Below are 19,551 nucleotides of genomic sequence, written 5' to 3' on the forward strand. Positions count from 1 at the left end.
GACGCCGCCTTGGCGGAAGTTCGGCGTCCTGAGGGAAGCCGCAGGGACGAGCTGAAGGAGGAGCGGCCGGCAGAAGGAAGCCGGGCTCGGGCGCTCCATGGGGAACGTGGGCAGCCACAGCGAGGGCGAGGAGGAGGAGGAGGAAACGGCGCCCTGCGCCGCCGCCGCCGCCGCAGGAGGGGCTCGGAATAGCGGCAGCGCCGCCAGGGAGGCCTCCTCGCCGGGCGCCATGGAGACGGCGGCGGCCTCCTCGTCCTCTTCCTCACCGGCCGCCGCCCGGCCCTCGGCACCTCCGTCGGCGGCCTCCCTGCCGTCCTCGTCCCCGCTGCTGCCGGCGGCGTCGGTGCTGCTCGGCCAGGCCCGCCTGAGGGAGGAGGCCGCGGCCCGCTTGCGCGAGGCTCCCTCGGCGGAACCGCTGCTGTCCCGCCACCACGCCGCCCTGGTGCGCTGGCTGGAGGAGCGCCTGGGCCGCGGGGAGCACGCCGTCAGCCTCGAGCAGCTCTGCGAGGCCCTCGAGGCGCGCGCCGGGCCGACGCCGGGAGGAGGAGGAGGAGGCGGCGGCGGAGGAGCAGCGGGGGCCGCCGCCACCGCCGGGGCAGCCGCCACGGGAGGAGGCGGGAGTGGAGGGGAAGCCGCCGCCGCCGAGGAGCGAGCCAGGAGCGAGGAGGTGAGCGGGAGCCCCCCCACCACCATGGGAAAGGGGTGGCAGCTCAGTGCGTGGAGCAGGTGCTTCGGAGGCCTCACTTTCCGCCCTTGGCATCTCCAGGCAGGGCTGCTGGGGGGGGGGGGGGAGACCTCCTGCAGTTGGACCCCGGAGGTCTATCTTTGTATAAGACAGCTTCCTAGGTTCCTGTTTGAAGCAGCCTATGTTGAAATCACGAGGACTAGAGTCTTGCTTTATTTTTAGGGCAAAGTGCACAGGGCAGTGTCGGAGCATTATGTTTGCGTGCAGGAGGTCCCAGGTTGGTCTCTGGCATATCCCGGCAGGGCTGGGGAAAGGCTTCCTGCCTGAAACTTTGGAGAGCCGCTACAAATAGTTGTAAAGGTACCCCTGACCGTTAGGTTCTGTCGCAGACGACTCTGGGGTTGTGAGAATACAAAGCTAGATGAACCACTATGGGCTCAGTATAAGGCAGCTTGTTATGTTGTTATTTAAGCTAGACCTTTATTTAGAATAATGAGGACTAGAATCCCTAAACCTGATAGTGCTATACAGATGTCATGTTTATCACCACCACTCACAAGTAAGGCATTTCCTTCTTGACATGTCACACATCCCCTTCAGCTGTTTAAGGAGAAAACTTTTCGGAATCTAGCTATCTCAGATCCTGGTTCAAACTGCACTTAAACCTGAAGCACTGTTAGAGTACCTGCTTTGCATGCAGAAGGTCCAAGATTCAATCCCTGGCATCTCTAGATAACTGCTGGAGAATGACTTTTGCCTGAAACGCTGGAGAGCAGCTGCTAGTCAGTGTCCAGAATACTGAGCTGGATGGACCAACTGTCAATATAGGGCAGCTTCGTACATTCCTCTTTAAGCTCCTTGTTCAGAAAAATGAGGACTAGAATCTTGTTTTCTTTTAAGCAAAGGATCACCTTTCCGTGGCAGAGTACCTGTTCCTAAATTCAGTCCCCAATGGTATCTCCAGATAGGGCTGGGAAAGAGACCCCCCCCCCCTGAAATCCAGGAGAGCCATTTCTCATCATTGTGGAAAATACTGAGCCAAATGGGCCAGTGGTTTGATTCAACATGGCCGCTTCCTCTGTTTGAGGGGATTGCATCTACATATGTGTGTTTGAGCAGCATAGCCTATGCACCCAAACGGAAGGGTGGAGGGCGGTAGGGTTTGCTGCCCTAGGCAAAGATGCCCAAGGGCAGAAGCTTTGCAGTGCAGGCTTATGTAATACTTGCTGTGTTTGGTTCTGGCGCTTCCTCTTATGCAAAGTAGAGAGGGCACCCTTGCAATGCACTCTTCTGTGGTGTTTACTCCCAAGTAAGTGTTCTTGTGTTTACTCTTAGGAAGCATGCAAAGTAGGATGGCAGGCTTGCAGTGCAGGCCTCTCTGTGCTGTTAGAGTTTATATTTGTGCCATCTTTCTGCCAAAAAAGGTCTCCAAAGCAGCTCAGAGAGGTTCACAAACAAATTCAAAATTCAAGTTTAAAAAAATGCAACTTTGAAAAGTTGAAGATAGAAACTTTTTTTTTTTAAAAAACCCCGCTATCACTTATCCCCCTCCTCGTGTGTTCTACTTCTTAATATATTGTGACTGGGTTCCATTTGTTTATTTGCATGTATACTTAGAACTGAACTACTCCGTGTTTCTGGGGCCTTAACTCCCCAGGGAAGGGTGCTCAGGGATGACAGCTGCGGCCTTGCAATGCACTCCTGTGTCAAGTATTTACTCACCTGTAAGCTCCAATGTGCTCAGTTTAGGGTTTCTCCTTTAGGAAATGCACAAGGCAGGACAGCAACCACCTCCTGCAGAGTGGGCTCTACAGCAAACACTATTGTGTTCACTTCAGGGCTTCCTTTTAGGAAACGTACAGCATTGTAGGATTGTAGCCTTGCGATTCAGCTCTATGGAAACTTGGGAGTGAGATCCTGTGTGTTTACTGAGTCTTGCCCAGGAATGGATTTGAGATGGAAGTATTTCTATTAACAGTTTTGTATAGTTCTGTGGCTTGGTGAAATGCTTTATATTACTTTATCTGTGTTGTCTACTCAACAGCCATTTTCTGTGGTGGGCTGCTGCATCTTCAGATATGCATCTTAGGGTAAGAGTATGACTTGTAAGCCCTGAGCTGAGGGTGGACAGGTGTGAACCTGGGTCTCCTTCCCGCAGCAGTGGCTCTGTGTGGCCTATAGAAGCAGATTTAAAATGCTGTTGTTGGCAGGGACCACAGAGAATTTGGCCCGGAGTTCTGAGGCTCCCCAGCGATGGTTTAGAACAGGCATAGGCAAACTTGGCCCTCCATATTTTTTTGAGACTGCAACTCCCATCATCCCTGACCACTGGTCCTGTTAGCTAGGGATGATGGGAGTTGTAGTCCCAAAACATCTGGAGGGCCGAGTTTGTCTATACCTGGTTTAGAAGTTACCAAGATGAGAATCAGAATTTACAAATGCTTCAAATTATTGAAGTAGCATAATTGAATCTGCGGTAGGTTAGCATAAATATGGGGTTGAGAGGAGGGAATAAAATGATAAGGGCAGTGCACTGGTTGAATGTGTTTTGGAGACTTGCAATACTGACGTTACACGTTTTGGTCCAGTACTAAGTTGTGTTTCCAAGCAACCTTTTCCCCATATGACCCATGGCCATAAATAACCTGCAGTTCTGTTGAAAGCATGACCCAGAGGATATATTTTCCCATGCTGTTAAATGTAGTGCCCTCTTCCAATCCAAAGCAGTGTCTGTGGTTTTGAAGCATATATGCTGGAGCTTTTAACTCCTGCAATCTCTCGCAGAAGCTGCTGCTCATGAAAGGAAGTTAGAAGTTACAGTATGTTATACTGGTAATTAGGGGAGTTTCTAAACTGAGATTATTATTGCATAAGAACCCAGATTGAATTTTGTGTGGGGTAATGCCTGTAGAAGGGGACATTGGTTTCACAAACAGTTAATTATGGGAAGTATTAAATAATCCTTCTCCTTTCATTTTAGCAGGGTTCATGACAATGTTTGCCTATAAGGGAGAACAGATGCTGGTTGTTTTTCATAAGTGATGCTAGGAGTTATTTTAGTTTGGAATATCTGTTTCCTCAGTGGGTTTTATGTGAGGCAGAAAATGGAAGAGAATTGATTTAAAATTACTACACATCCAAGCAGTTGTTGTGGAAAATGCAAAAAGCAGTTTAAGTGCTGTTTGAAAAATGCCTGCTTTGAGCCTGCAAACTCCTGCATTTCCTTTAGAGTGGGTGTGGACAGTTTCACCTTTATGTAACATGTAATCGTGATAGTATGAAGAGAAAGAGAACACTTCAGGGCAAAGGTTCAGGGGACAACACCCTGTTAAGAAACATGACCTGATGCTCAGGTAGGGAAGCTGTTTGATTTTGCTGGCCCTTAGGCTTTAGCAATGCACAGAGCTCTCTGCCTTTTTGCAACACTTCCTTGTTCACTTGCAAATATGCCCTTGAGGACCACAAACAGCCTTCCAGGCCTCTCTATTCAACCCTCAGAACTCTCTGCGGGTCAAGCCTCATACCCAGGCCACACTCCTCACTGCCCCTGCTCTGCACCCTCCTGAAGTGCTTTTGCCTGGCTGGGCCCTTGAACTGTGATTCCTCCTGCTTAAGTGAATGGAAAAAGGGGGTGTTGGCTCTGAAGCTCTGTCACTTGTAAGCCTGGGTCAAAGCTCCATTTGTTGTTGTTGTTTTTGTCCCAGATGATTTGCTTGTGCATTTCAGATATTTATTTGAAATTTTGAGCACAAGTAATATATGCGGAGATTTATTTATCTTTTAAAGAAGAAAAAGCTTCACTTCTCAGGAGCCCAAGTTACTTTAGCTGAGTCTGTAAACCTGTATGTGGTTGATGAGCACCACTTCAGAGGTTGACCCTCAGCTCTGAAGAATTCTCCCTACAGCATTCTGTATACTTTGAGTCTCTGGCACTTGTTCATTGCCATGAGTTGGAGTGTGTCATTCGACAATCTGGGTGGGGTGATTGGGGTTGGCTTGACTAGCCAACTCCGAGGATCAGTGGAGAAGTTTGGGGTGTTCCCACATGGCATCACAGATCCACCATCCCAGACACTGTGGAGAAAACATATTTTCCTTTTCCCTCAGACCTTTCGTTCCGCGCACCTCTCCTGAGCCCATCTTCTTCCTCTTCCAACTCTTGATTATTTATTGTCTACTAAAAAATTATTTGGAACTTTTCTGCCACGTAAGAGCCCCTAATATGGTCCATGCAGTATTAACATGAATATAATATTGACAGCGGGCATCAACCTTTTTCAGGCCTGTGAGCACATTTAGATTTTTTTATCAAATGCCAGCTCCTCTGCTCACCTCTTTCCTCCCGCCCCCTGGATCAACCCACACCCCACAGAGACAGTAGAGAAGAGCACATGCACATGGATGTTGCTTTTTCAAGGGATTTGTGTAAACAGACATATACAAGTGTACTCAAAAAGATTTGTACATAATTTGGTGTCAGGTTTATTCAGGGGGCATTTCCCCCTTTGTTATTGGTGTTGTCAGGCAATAGACACACTGAGGAGCTCCGTGGCGAATGAGGCTGAGCAGCCAGACTTTGCTCAGCCCATAATGCTGCCAAGGTGGCATGATGTAAACTCCTAACCAACATGAAAGCATAAGGTTTGCACAGCCTTGTTTTCTATCCATTCAAATAACCAGTGGAAGTCTTCCCGACCTCGCACAACACCATTACCAATCAACCACTTATGCCCATAACAATTTTGCCTGACTTCTGATTGTGTTATATAGGGGCACAATCTGAGACCGACAGTAAGAATTCAGATGCTACAATCTAACCTACTTTTGGGACGCGGGTGGCGCTGTGGGTAAAACCTCAGCGCCTAGGACTTGCCGATCGTATGGTCGGCGGTTCGAATCCCTGTGGCGGGGTGAGCTCCCGTCGTTCGGGCCCAGCTCCTGCCCACCTAGCAGTTCGAAAGCACCCCTAAGTGCAAGTAGATAAATAGGGACCGCTTTATAGCGGGAAGGTAAATGGCGTTTCCGTGTGCGGCGCTGGTGCTGGCTCGCCAGCTGCAGCTTCGTCACGCTGGCCACGTGACCCGGAAGTGTCTTCGGACGGCGCCGGCTCACGGCCTCTAGAGAGAGATGAGCACGCAACCCCAGAGTCGGACACGACTGGACCGTATGGGCAGGGGTACCTTTACCTTTTAACCTGCTTTTATCATTTATCATTTGATTACATAAAATTCAGAATTAAAAACAGTTAAAACGGACTACATTCACTGGAATAGGGTGGGTCCTGCAACTCATATCTCAGGTATGAAAGGTCAGGGGGGAAAGCTGCATACTCAGCATTTACCAAAAGCTCTATACTGAATAAGCTGGACACAGTTCTGTGCGGAAGGAATTGCACAGTTTAGGGCCTTCCAGCAGAGAATGACTTCTCCTTGGCCTCTGCTCTCCTCAAAAAACCTTCTGAGGGTGGTAGAACTTCCAAGGGGACCCTTTTACTGAGCTTGACAGGTCTGTAGGGAAGGATGCGGTCTTTCAGAAATTTGGGACCTAAATTGTTTAGGGTTTAGAACAGTTACTGTGAGCACCTTGAATCGGGGATGGAAACGAACTGTCAACCAATGTAGGACAGTAATTGGAAGATGCATTCACCATGTTAAAATAAAACACCTGTCACTTCTGAGGTCTTTGGCACCCCAGAAATCAGCCAGCAAATCCACCCACACATGGCTTCAGCTCAGCAAATTTATATCAAGAGAGAGTATTGTGGCTGAACTGAAGGGACAGGTGAACACACTTACTTCCTCTAGCAACTGTTCCCTGCCTTTCACCAAGAGAGTACATGTTCAGATAAGGTTATAGCCCAACTGCAAAGCAGGTAAATATACATGCTTCCAGAGCTAAATGGCACTGACTTCCCTGTCTCTGCAGTTACAGCTAGCTACAAATCACTATATTTTTTCATGCAAACTAGGATTGGATGTACTTGTTGACAGTAGTACACAGCAAACAAAGCACCTGGCCAGCTTTGTTTAAATGGTGCTACTTGGGAGGTCACTTAGCCAAACACCACTCTGGTTGCCAACACATAGTCTGTCCTCCCATGCTGTGGTTAAGCATGTGACTAGCGTTTTCACTGCTGACCTTTGAAATGAGGATAATCCATATCCATTTACAAGCAGCATGCTCAGCAATGATGCACACACAACAGTGTGTAGAACAAGTTACAGTCAGTTGTACAAAATAGGCTGGCATAATCTAAGGCATGGAGAGAAAGTATTTTGCCCTTTTTTCAAATGGCTGTTTTAGCTCAAACAAGTAGGCATTGAGCCTTTATGCTGATGCCATGTGTATATCTAACCTTTGGCCATCACGGATTAGTTAAAGGACCAGAAGGGAGACTAGCTTTAGTTGGTGAAAGCAAACAACCTTGTTGCTTACATAAGACACTTCAGGTATGTTTACAGACTGCCCTATCCTTTTGTTGCATTACAACAATTTCAGTTGTGTCGATCACACTCCCTAAAAGGGGCTCACAATCTAGTCCCTTCTGGGTTACATCTTGAGGGAAACTTAAAGTAGAACAAGCTAAAATTGATACCTTAAAAAAGTATGTCCTTTCTAGGGACATAAAAATAGCCTGCTGGATCATTCAGTCCAGCATCCTGTTCTCAGAGCGGCCAACCAGATGCCTGTAGTAAACCCCAAAGCAGGACCTTAGTGCAGTAGCAGCTTGGGAGAAAACTGGTTTATTACTACTTTTAATAGGTTTGCAGGAGCGTACTGACAATCCATCTGACTTAAGAAAACAGAACATCATGTCCAGTCTAAGATTTTGTTAAAGCAATAACTGTGATAAACAACCAGTGAGATTCTGTTACTAGTTTTGGGGATCATTTCAGATCTCTGTTGAACCCATGGACTCGGAGGGCATCTCTGAACTACTTGCTGTTTCTCTGACTCAGCTACATCTCCCATAGCCATTGGTCAAAAAGGCAACGCAAGTTAAAACAAGTTGTGTGCATGTGCGTTCGTTCACCCCCTTTAAAAGCCGATTATATATATAAACAGTTGAATACTGTATTCATAAAATAAATCCCACAGATACCAACAGAGCTAAAGGTCTCTGTTTAAATGCCAAAAAGACAATAACGAAAGTGGCTGAGATATAACGGAAGGGAGTTCAAAGGGTAAAGTGTCGCCACACTAAAGGCCATCTGCATCTAGAGAGTATCAGATGAGTATCATGTGTGCTATAACTTTGTGCCAATGGAGAAAATTGCTTTTTCCATTTGAGGTAGTTAAAGACCTTTGACAGTGGGCACGATAAAACGGGGGTCTCCCCTCTCCTCATCTAACTGCTGATCTTCTTTTTCTTCCCCTTCAGGCTTTTGCTCAGTTTGATCCTGAGGGTGATGGCACAGTGGATGTGGAGAACATGCTGGAGGCTCTCAAGAACTCCAGCGGAGCCAATCTTCAAGGGGAGCTTAGTCACGTGATCAGGCAGCTGCAGGCTTGTTCGCTTGTCCCAGGTAAGAAATGGGAAGGAAGAAGGGAGATGGCTTCTGTGGATTTAGCTTAAGGCAATGGGCCACGGACTTAAGATAGCATGACAGTAACCCCCTGGGAAGGTGCCCGGTGTTAGAGCAAATGGAGAAGGGCCATAGCTCATTGGTAGAGCAACCAGAAGGTCCCAAGTTCAACCTCTGGCATCTCCAGGTAGGGTTGGGAGAGACTTTGCAGTGGGACTTTCTTCCTAGCATGATTCTTCTGCCACTGTAAGGCAGCTTCACATTCTCCAGTTGATTTATAGCTATGGGAGTTGAAGTCCAAAACATCTGGATAAGACCAGGTTGGTGAAAACTAACGTATCCAATAGCAGAAGGAATCTTTGATTGGGCATCTCACTTAGCTCAAGTGTGCAATTCTATCACCATTGCTAGCTTCACCCTGAACCATTCAAGGGGTTCATTTTTAATCACATGTTTACTCAGGAGCTGTCATGTTGACTTGCTCCTGTTTTCCTGAGAAGTGCATGGTCATGACTCACGAGGCAGTGCCAAACCTTTGCAAGGTTTCTAGTAGCTTTGTTTGGGCACACCCAAAATAAACAGTCAGGGTATAAAAGTACTCATAGCTAATAGTAATGCTTGTTTTTCAAATATTCACAGTGCTTTCACAGTCTTGCTAAGATAAGGCCAGTATTGACCCCATATTACAGATGGGAGATCAATGTAGATAGAGGGAGATTGACGTTTACTGAAGGTCCACACTGAGTTTCTATAAGAGGCAAGATTCAGAGTAGCAACTGTCTGCTTCGTAGCTCAAGCTTCTTAGCTGCTGCACCACACCAATGTCTAAAATATATGAAAACTGTTAAATCTGGGGAAAAACCTCAGGCACCCTGCGAGAGGGCTGTGAGTTCCGTGCTGTTAAAAGGTCTGAGAAGAGAACAGTATCTGCGGATCTCCTTTTTTTTTTAACATTGTGTTTCACTAGTTTGTGTGCATTATTTGAGCCCCATAGTTGAGTTGAAGGATGTCTTATCAGTCTTTCACAGCTAGAAGAGGTTAAGGATATGGTTCAAGGTACCAAGTAAGGAACAGATAGTCATATAGAGTGTGGCTACTCCCAGTTTCTGAACACTGGAGATTTTGGGAGATTCTGCACCCGTGTTCATAAACATATCCCCCAAACCTAGGAATGGACTAGGATTTTTAAACAAGTGCCATGTCATATTTCCAGAAACTTCTAGGATCATACAACATGGAAAAATGCTGCTATCAGCTCATACCATTCTGTAGGGATTATATCAAAACAGTTTCAGTAGTTTAGGATACAATGATTACTTGGTTCACACACAGTTAAGCCATCAGCCTGTTCGTTGGGGCCAAATGTGCTTCCTCACTTGCTCACACTGATTGAATATGCTTCTCCTCACACTCTGGTTTTAATTATCAGTAGCTTCATATGGTTTCTTTCTTAGGGGCACTGCTGTCTCTTTTCCCCCTTCCACTAGCGTAGTTTGGAAGCACCTAAGTGGTGACTTGAGTGGGGTTTATTTACCGTAACTAATCTCATGTTTAGCCCAGGGATTGGGAGCCAGTGGCCCTCTAGATGTTGTTGGACTACAATTCCCATCATGATGGGAGTTGTAGACCAACATCTGGAGGGGCGACAGATTCCTCTGTTCCTGTTCTAGCCAGTCAAGTGATAGAATTAAGTGCCACTTAATTAACTGAAGCAGGAAATGTTCTGTCTCTACCTAAATATGTATTCACCTTATTAAGCGCCTTTCCCTTTCTGTCTCAAGGTTTTGTAGACATATTTTCAGAGTTGAACGAGCGCCTTAGTCTCCACGCTTTCATGATCCTAAGGTTCCTGCACCGGCACCGTATCGCCAGCACAGTCATCCCATATCCAGTCTTGGAGTACTTCAACAATATTTGCACCATGCGATCTTCCGTACTGAAGGATTCTTTAGACCGGCTCCTCCTAAAAGAAAAAGGTATTGGAAGTTGATTTGTCCTCTTATCACCTAAAATGTTTATAATCAGGGCCAGCCACTGAGGTGCAATTGTAATCTTCATTGTGTTTCCCCTCAATCTTCTGAATATCCATGTCAGGATCATTTCTTGAGCCGTTCAGTATCAAGACATCCTTGGAGGCAAAGCTCCTCTGCAGGTGGAGATGCCAATCTATGCCTCTCTTATTTGAACCATGTTTAAATTCTGATTTTACTAACGTGTGGTATTTTTGTCACTATGGGTGCGGTCGCCCCCCCTTTTTTTGTCTTCTCCAGATCACCCTTCACTAGGCACCTGTAATTGTTCTGCATAGGTTGTGATGTGGGTCATTCGGTCACTCAGAATACAGAGATGTAGCAGAATTATCTACCTTCAGAGGAGGCTGCCTGTTGCATAGCTGTATGAGTGTCTGATCTGGGCATCCCCCCATCCAGTCATTCAGGTGTGCCCAGATTAGTAATTCATGCGGGAACTCAAGCGTGGGCTTCCCTATGGGTTGGCAGCTCTATAAGTCCTTTAATAGTGAACCTGGGCGACTGAGCTCCCGACAAGAGAGGGGAAAGGACCTAAAGAAACCAGAAGCCAGATCCACACAGTCTGCTTAACAGTTAAGTCTGTGGATGATGCTTGTACTATTTGGATGCCAGTTCAATACCTGCCCTTAAAAAAGAGAGAGAAAAGGCAAGAGAGTTTACTTGCCTTTCCTCTAGGCAAATTCTCAATGAATGTGTTGCAAGGAAATGAAAGAGAATCACTTCCTCAAAGGTCTTGTAGATTGCCATGAAGGTAGGTGGGACGGAGGAAGAGGAAAGCAGAAGTCAGTATGCTGGTATGAATGTTTTTACTTAACCTGTCTTTGCCGCTTCTTCCAATCTCTTTACAGAATGCCCGAGTGATTTAAATGGAAACCAGGAATTAGACAAGCTCAAATCAGTTTCAAAGTGCTACACTCACATAGAAACTTCCTCCAATTCAGCAGACATTGACAAAATGACAAATGGAGAGACCTCCTCCTTCTGGCAGTCTGATGGGAGTGCTCGGTCACACTGGATACGGTGAGCGACAGGCTGAATTTCATTATTAACAAGGCTTCTGGGATTTCCAGAGCAGAACGTTCCTCTTCTTTGTTTGACTTGGATGGAAACTGGTTAAAATAAGACTCTCAAGCTTGTGGAAGAGAGGTCTTGTGGTTCTGTCCAACCACTATCCTTGGCTTGGACTTAATTCTGAGCCCAGGAACTGGTTTGTTTCATTTACTCATAAAATTCCTTAGCTGCCCTTCACCATAAGGTCCCCAGGATGGGTTACAGCTATATAAACATATGGTTACAAAACCAAGTAAAACCATTTCAACCAAAACAGAAGCTTCTCTTGAACAGAAGGGGTGGGTCCCATAAAACGAAATACCTTAACTGTCAAAAGCTTGTATTGCTCCCACTAGGCTCACGGTATGGATAAACAACAGTGATGTGAAAGACTTTGTGCAGGAGGTTTTTCTACCACTATGTTTTCCTATGATTCTTCCCCCTGTTTACTTATTTATAACCATATTTCTGTACCGCTAATACATAAAGAAAATTTCAAAGTGTTTCACAACAAGTACATATGAAACCATACAATAAAAACTATCTTAAAAAGTTAAAATCAGATAACTATTGTGGAAAGATGTATTCTTAATTGCCTGCATAAGCTTGAAGGAATAAAAAAGTTTTCAGCAGGCGTTTAAAAGTTGAAACAGATGGTGTCCGCTGTATCTTTAGTGTCAGAGGGTTCCACAGAGCTGGGCAGATTACACAAAAGGCTTGGTTCCTTGTTGTCTCAAATGAACCTTGCCAACTTGGGGAATGACCAGTGACAGTCAAGCAGATGATCTCAGTGACCAACCTGGGATATTAAGCTTCTGGAAGTTCCTGAAGTACCCTGGACCGAAGTTGCTCAGGGCTTTATAAATTAAGACATGGTCCTGGCCTGATAATAGATGGACAGCCAGTGTCAACTTGCTTGGGATAAGTTTTTGATGTGCTGCTTGTTTTATTACTAGGTTTAGGGTGATTTGAACAAAGTTCTGCCCAGAAGACCTAATAGGCATGACTAATGCTGGATGCAAGCCTTTAATTCTCTCATGATTTCTTTTTAAATTGTAAGCTGCCTTGAGTTTGATCTTTATCATGGACTGGTGCGATATGTATGGCCCAGTAGATACATAAGCCTGGCACCCTTTTATAAATGTGTTCTTTACTGAATAAGTGCAAGTCGGGCAAGCTCAGTTGGGCACCACAAAATCTCCTGTTCTCACCCCCCGCATTCCCAATGATATCTCTTTGCCTTCCAGTTTAAAGATGAAACCGGATGTCATTCTGAGGCACCTCTCGATTGCAGTCGCAGCCAACGACCAGAGTTACATGCCGCAGCAGGTTACGGTAGCGGTTGGAAGGACAGCCAGCAATCTCCAGGAGGTCCGCGATGTTCACATTCCCAGCAATGTTACCGGATATGTGACATTGTTGGAAAACGCTAACATTAGTCAGATGTGTGAGTCCATAACAATACAATTGGTGTTTCTTCTCTCTCTCTCTCTTTTTAATAAAACAAAATATATTTTAACTGTCTGGCTTGAAAGGTAAAGGGGGGGAGCAGTTCCTTAGGGATGGGAAGTTTGGGTTACCCAGGTCAGCCCAAAGTCGCTTTATCTCGTCCAGGTTAACCCAAAGTGACTCACAATCAGCCCACCAAACAGACAAGAAACCCCATATAGACACTTTTGCCTGCATCCCTAGATGTTGAGCTCTCAATACTTGTGGATGCCCATGCTCAGAGACAGATTGCATGTGTTCTGGGGCCAAGCCTTTGAATCTGAGTACAGGTTCTGGTGTTCAGCTAGAAAACTTATTTAAAAGAGTGTTGGAGTTCAGATTGACAGGTTTCAATGCCCCAAGTGTGCATAGCTTTATAACTGTGTCGCTAGAAATGTGAAGCTTAATACTTGGAAACCACTGAAATCGGATGTCTTGTGAATATCACTCTTCAGGCAAGATTTGGTGTCTGTATTATCCTCATTTCCATGCAAACCCATGAATGTCATGGTTGGCTTAAAATGCACAATGCACCTCAGCAAGATACCTGTGGTTCACTCAGATATTTGACAGCCCCCCCCCCCCCATTATTGTGGTTTGCATGATTGCAGGTTTGTTCATTATCTAGAATTGAATCTGGAATTCTGACTTGCTCAGGGAATTGGAGCATTGTTGTTTTTAAAGCTCATTAATTTCTGTTGAAGTAATCTTGGGGGGCCTATAAACCGAACAAAAAGACCAGCATTAAGAGAAATGTTGCAGTTCTCAGAGAAGTCTTGTCTGCCTGGGAGTGTGGCTTACTCTGTTGCCAGAACTACCCTCATATATAATACAGATCACACACTTAAGCTAGTTGAGTGTCAATCAGTTTTAATTATTGATTTATTACATTTATATCCCGCCGCCTCCATTTTATCCTCACAACGACCCTATGGGATAGGCTCGGCAAAGAGGCAGTGACTGGCCCAAGATCGCCCAGTGAGCTTCATGCCAGGTGGCAATTTGAAGCCTTGTCTCTCCCAGGTCCTAGTCCAGCACTCAAAACCACTATACCACACTGGCTACCATTTTGGAAGAGAGATGGGGCCACCTAAAAATAGGAGTGGCTTCTGGATATTTGTGGGACTCCCTAATACAGAAGTTTTTCTCTTTTTGTGGGGCGAGGAGAGAAATAAACAGAAAAGAAACGTGGCCTGATCCACAGACTTTTGAAGTTCCAGGATAAACAACATGTGGATAATTACATGCCAGCATTGTGCAGAGCCAGTGTGGTGTAGTGGTTAAGAGCAGTAGATTCGTAATCTGGGGAACCGGGTTCGCTTCCCCACTCCTCCACATGCACCTGCTGGGTGACCTTGGGATAGTCACACTTCTCTGAAGTCTCTCAGCCTCACCTCACAGAGTGTTTGTTGTGGGGGAGGAAGGGAAAGGAGAATGTTAGCCGCTTTGAGACTCATTCGGGTAGTGATAAAGTGGGATATCAAATCCAAACTCTTCTGCAATAGGGCAGGGGGCAGGAAGGAAAATGGAGAGAGAAGTGCCCTAGCAACTTTGCAGTTAAGTTTCCTAGGTGAAAGCACCCCCACCAGGCATTATAAAGGGATATTTCAGGAAGAAAGGAAACCTCGGTTCTCGAACGCAATCTGTTCCGGAAGACGGTTGGAGTTCCGAAACGGTTCAAAAACCAAGGCGCAAAGGGTTGGCTGCAAATGCAATTGAGGAAATTGAAAAACATGCAGCAGAGGCTGTTCGACTTTGAAAATGGAAGCATTTACTTTTGGGTTCTGAAACATTTGACAACGGAGATGTTCGAGAACCGAGGTACCACTGTAGTTAAAAGATACACTGGTTTGATGCATCAGATGAAGACCAGGGTAAAATAAAAAATATGACCTCTGTGGGGGGATTTAGACATAAGGATTCCCTACATGTCTGTCCTTTTTTTTGGTAAATAATTTTTATTTCATTTTATAATGTATATAAAACCAAGACAACAACAGATTGGGGGGGGGGGGAATATCCAGATAGGCACATAGAGTAAGTACAGATACATATGGGTTAAGTAACAAAGTCATGAAAGAAAAAATGAGAATAAAAATTGCCTTCACGTAGAAGAAAGAATATTTGTGTTAACTGATCTTCACATATAGTTCCAGATTTGCCAGGCACGCAATGAGGGTTGTTTTGAAAGTAATGCTTCTTTTGTATATGTAATAAAGGGATGCCAAATCATATTTAAAATATCTGCAAGTGCTAGACCTTGTTGAAATCTCAAATTATGCATAACTACATGTCTGTTTTGACTCTAGAGTATGGCATATGATTCCCAGCCAATAATTTAAGCCTGCCTGCCACTAGGTCCTCCTTCATTTTTGTGGCTTGGCAGTTGGCTATGCTTGGTTTACAGCTGCCCTGCTCTGGAGAACCCAAAAAAAGGAGCAGGAATTTTTCAGGCCTGGCATAGGAAGCTCGTTTGTGTCGTTCTCCACTCCCCAGTAAATAAACTTGGTTTGGCAGCAACATCCTCCATGATGAGCCTTCTTCCCCTCACTTGATATTTTCCTTTAATAGCTTGTAGAATCTACCGATTACCTAGACCTAGGAGTTTATTGATTCATGGTATTGTACTCTGAATAAGCAGTCATGTTCTAGGCTGCAGGAGAGAATGCTTTTGGAATATAACTCAAAGGGGTTGAGGTGGTAATGTACAGTGAAGGATGTTCCGCTACACCAGGCATAGGCAAACTCGGCCCTCCAGATGTTTTGGGACTACAATTCCCATCATCTCTGACCACTGGTCCTGTTAGCTAGGGATCATGAGAGTTGTAGTCCCAAAACAGCTGGAGGGCCTAGTTTGCCTATGCCTGCTATACACATATATCATGTTTTGTGATGTTAGCTGTTCTTAAACGTTATTGGATAGTCAGCAGCTTCACTTTGAGCTGTAGAACTTCATTAAAAACAAAAAACAAAATTGGCCCATGGCTGGAAGAAATTATTTGTTTGATGCTTTTGACAGATGTACAGATAAATATCAAGCGTTGCCTTAGTGATGGGTGCGACACCAGAATCCACGGGCTCAGGGCTATCGGCTACCAAAGAGTGAAGAAGGGAGGTGTCTCGGTTTGCGATGCTTCGGCGATCTGGTACTGGTCCCTTTTGACCTCTCTGATCACAGCGTCCATGGACACCAACCCTGCGATTGTTCATGCCATCCTGCAAAATACTCAGTGAGTAGTTCTCCTTTTTCTACTTAGCTACATTACCATCTGCATTTTTCCTTCTTATTGAGTGTACACCAGTGTTTATATCTGACCAGGGTGGGTTACTAAAATTTTAAAATTCAGAATTAAAAACAGCTAAACTACCCCTTCATTTTGTTGTATTTTTGTGTGTAAGAGTCTCTTATGCACGGTTTTAGAAACAGCAGCTTAAAAGTTGTTGTAAAACTAGGTACATATCCTCCCTGCCCCCACTCCCATCTAGAGGGAGCCTTCTAGATTTTCCACAGGCAGAGCTCTGACAAGGGCAGGACTATTAAGGCATAGTCATTGATTTTATTTATATGTTTAGAATTCTGCATTGCTTTTCCTCCACCCAAGAGCCCATAACAACAGTGGGCCATTGCTTTAAAAATGTAACATGTAACTGAACCACGTAGAAGTGTAGCTGGGCTGCTCACGTTGGCCTCTTGTTCTCCGTGATGTGCTGTGTTGCAACCTTGTCCACACTGGACTTCCAGCAGCACTTCCTGCTTGCCATTGTTTCTGATGGGACGCTCTCTTCCTTTTTCTTCCTTCAGGAAGGCCCTGCAGCACATGCCACCGCTTTCTTTGTCACCAGGCTCCATAGACTTTTCAAGCTTCCTATCTCCCAACGTTTTGGAAGAAGTGGACAGTTTTCTTCTGGGAATTACCAGGTACAGTCGTAATAGAGCTTTGCAGTGGTACCTCGGGTTAAGAACTTAATTCGTTCTGGAGGTCCGTTCTTAACCTGAAACCGTTCTTAACCCAAGGTACCACTTTAGCTAACGGGGCCTCCCACTGCTGCCGCCACCACGCAATTTCTGTTCTCATCCTGAGGTAAAGTTCTTAACCTGAGGTACTATTTCTGGGTTAGCGGAGTCTGTAACCTGAAGCGTCTGTAACCTGAAGTGTCTGTAACCTGAGGTACCACTGTAATACAGCAAATAAGTGTTACACCAGGAGCAAATATCCATTCTTCAGCCTCATTCCTTCTGGAAGCTTGCATGCTAGTGGTGGGTGGGGTTAGAGGCAAAAGTGGGCGGAGCAGCCCATGCAAATTTCACTTGTCTGCATGGCAGCCCCTTGTCACGTATGGCTGCCAAGCTCATGCTTCAACAAAAATCAAGTCCATGTTAAATCCGTAGACTAGGGCATGGATGAGGAACTTTGGCCAGCCTGAGGGCCGCATTGCCTTCTGGGGGCCACATCCCCCTGGTGGGCAGGACTAGAGGCAAAAGAGTGCAAAGCAACAAATGTAAATTTTACTTCTGTAGGCTGGTTTCTACACACACTGGCACACCCCTCTCCGTCCTTCATCCTTACAAGCAAGAGGCATCGTCACAATTCAAACACACTTTCTAGCCAGGCAGAATCACTGGGCGGGTGGGAGGTGCGGTGGGCATGACCTGGAGAGAGTCCCAAGGGCCAGATGGAGAGGCTTGAAGAGCCACATTAACCTCCATGGCCTAGTTTCCCCCGCCGTGTTGTGACGCAATGGAAACTGCAGCTTTTTAGTTCAGACAAGAAAGCACAGGACTAAGGGGAAACGTTTTAGAAGCTGATACAATTCTGAGTAGTCTGGGAATTTTTCCTCCAGTCTCCTTATGTAGCTTGTGCTTTTTCCATATCCTGCATTACAGCATGTCATGGTGGTTCAAAAACAACAGCCCAAGCCTACTTGTCTAATCCCTGTTTTCCTTCCATTTCTTCCCAGTCGTTGTGCCTCCCCAGAAGTAGAGCTTACCCTGCTGGCCTTTTCCCTGGCCAGAGGCAGCATTGGCAAAGTGCTGAGTTCGCTTTGCACGATCGCCGACCACCTGGAAACGCCTTACAAGGCTGCTTCACTCATCGTCTCCATGGCCACGGTCAGGCAAAACTTGCTGTACAAATACGGTAAATAATGGCTGGGGAATGTTCATATAGTTGTTTCCAAACCTATGCATGGCATTGAAAAAGTGGTTACAGAAAGGTTATAAATTCAGGACAGGCAAAAGAAGGTACTTCTTCACATAGCACATAGCTAAATTCGGGAACTCCCCACAAGAGGCGGGGATGGCCACCATCTTGGCAAAGAGAATTCGACAAATTAATGAAGAATAAGGCTGTCTATAACCACTAGCTATGTCCGCTATTTTCCGCCTCATATGTTGGAGGCAGTAATGCTTCTGAATATTGACTGCTGGAAGAGAGGGCTCTTATGTTCTGGTCCAGCTTGTAGGTTTCCTATAGGTAGCTGGTTGGCCACTGTGAGAACAGGATGTTGGACCATTGACCTGATCCAGCAGACTCTTAGGTTCTTAGGCTTGGGTAGATACAGGTTTGGTAACTGTTTCAAACTTCTAGCAGTTGTCCTCTGCTTTTCTTTGAAGCTAAGAAAACCAGAAACTGGAAATGTTTGCATCCTTGAACTGAAACACGGTGAAGATTTTGTGTTTTAAAAGAATCAGCTTTGTGGGGTTATTGGTGCATTCCTTCTTTAAACTGTTTATTCACAGAGGAGCACCATGTTTCCTAATCCCATCCTCCAATTGAAAAGTATAGGGGATGCCGTGAGGGGGGTGCTTCTCTGTGTTGTTGACAGACTTGTCTGTTTCTGTCTCCAGGAACTCCCCTGAGGCTGACGCTGCAGGCCTGTGATGTCAAAGGAAAGGAAGACAAATCAGGTCCTGAAAATCTCCTTATAGAGCCATGGACAGGGGATGGTAAGGGCTCGCGTTGATTCCAATCACGTATTTCTTACATTTTATCTTGCCTTTTGTATCTTCCCTTTCTTCCTCAAATAGAGGTATGGAAGGTAGCTTACATAAGAAACTAGACAGTAACAATTTAAAACAAACTTACGCATAGCAGGAGATAACGGATAGTATAAAGCAGCCTGGCAGCAGGAAATTGGGCAGAAAAGCAGATGCACAACATCTGAAGAAGGGGAGCAGGGCAAAATGTTTTAAACTCTAGGTGCAAGAATATAGAAAACTCTAATAGCAAGTCATTTGCCAGTTGAATTCCTGATGGTGACGGGATTTACAACAGAGTGTCTCGCGAGAACAGACAGGCTTGTGGTAGGACCTGTTCCTTTTTAGGCATCCCATGCCATTTGGGGCATTAATTGAGCCTGGAAATAAGCCGGAGGTCATTGCAGCAAGTAGAGAAGAGAAATCACCTGCTGCAAATCCCTGGGCCCAGTAAGCAATCTCACCATGGAGTTCTGAATGAGTGGAAGTAATCCAGTCTTTGGGGCATGTGTCATCATGACCAGATGTGGCCCCTCCTGAAATGTGTCCAAAGGCAAAGGCATAGCTGCTACCTGGGCATTGAGGGATAAAACTGGGTCCGGGAGCTCACTTAAAATCCTCAGTTGGATAGTGAAGCAGGTACATGCAGGTTCTGTGAGCCTATTTGAAAACCTTCCTCCAGTGTGTGACATGATGAATTGGTAGAGACAGGTATCAACGGGGATAGACCACCACTACTTCAGGCAGGGGGATGGTTGGGCAGCAAGGTGCTTCCAGACACATGCCTTGTTGTAA

At 45.6% G+C, this 19,551-nt stretch overlaps 1 protein-coding gene across 2 annotated transcripts in view; it reads left to right on the forward strand.

The window, feature by feature from the left end:
• The window catches only part of ZZEF1 (zinc finger ZZ-type and EF-hand domain containing 1), a 74,948-nt gene continuing 55,397 nt past the window's right edge, over positions 1–19,551 (forward strand). The window contains exons 1-9 of one of the 2 annotated variants that reach the window (XM_077919531.1): positions 1–667; positions 8,067–8,211; positions 9,993–10,187; positions 11,090–11,261; positions 12,539–12,738; positions 15,799–16,009; positions 16,582–16,698; positions 17,739–17,917; positions 18,628–18,726. In XM_077919531.1, coding sequence (XP_077775657.1) covers positions 98–667; positions 8,067–8,211; positions 9,993–10,187; positions 11,090–11,261; positions 12,539–12,738; positions 15,799–16,009; positions 16,582–16,698; positions 17,739–17,917; positions 18,628–18,726 — 1,888 coding nt within the window. In that variant the 5' untranslated portion in view covers positions 1–97. The remainder of the gene's footprint in view (positions 668–8,066; positions 8,212–9,992; positions 10,188–11,089; positions 11,262–12,538; positions 12,739–15,798; positions 16,010–16,581; positions 16,699–17,738; positions 17,918–18,627; positions 18,727–19,551) is intronic. The other variant, XM_028708684.2, reaches the window with a different exon arrangement.

The sequence above is a fragment of the Podarcis muralis genome, chromosome 15 (assembly GCF_964188315.1).
Source record: "Podarcis muralis chromosome 15, rPodMur119.hap1.1, whole genome shotgun sequence".
NCBI classification, from domain to species: Eukaryota; Metazoa; Chordata; class Lepidosauria; order Squamata; family Lacertidae; genus Podarcis; species Podarcis muralis.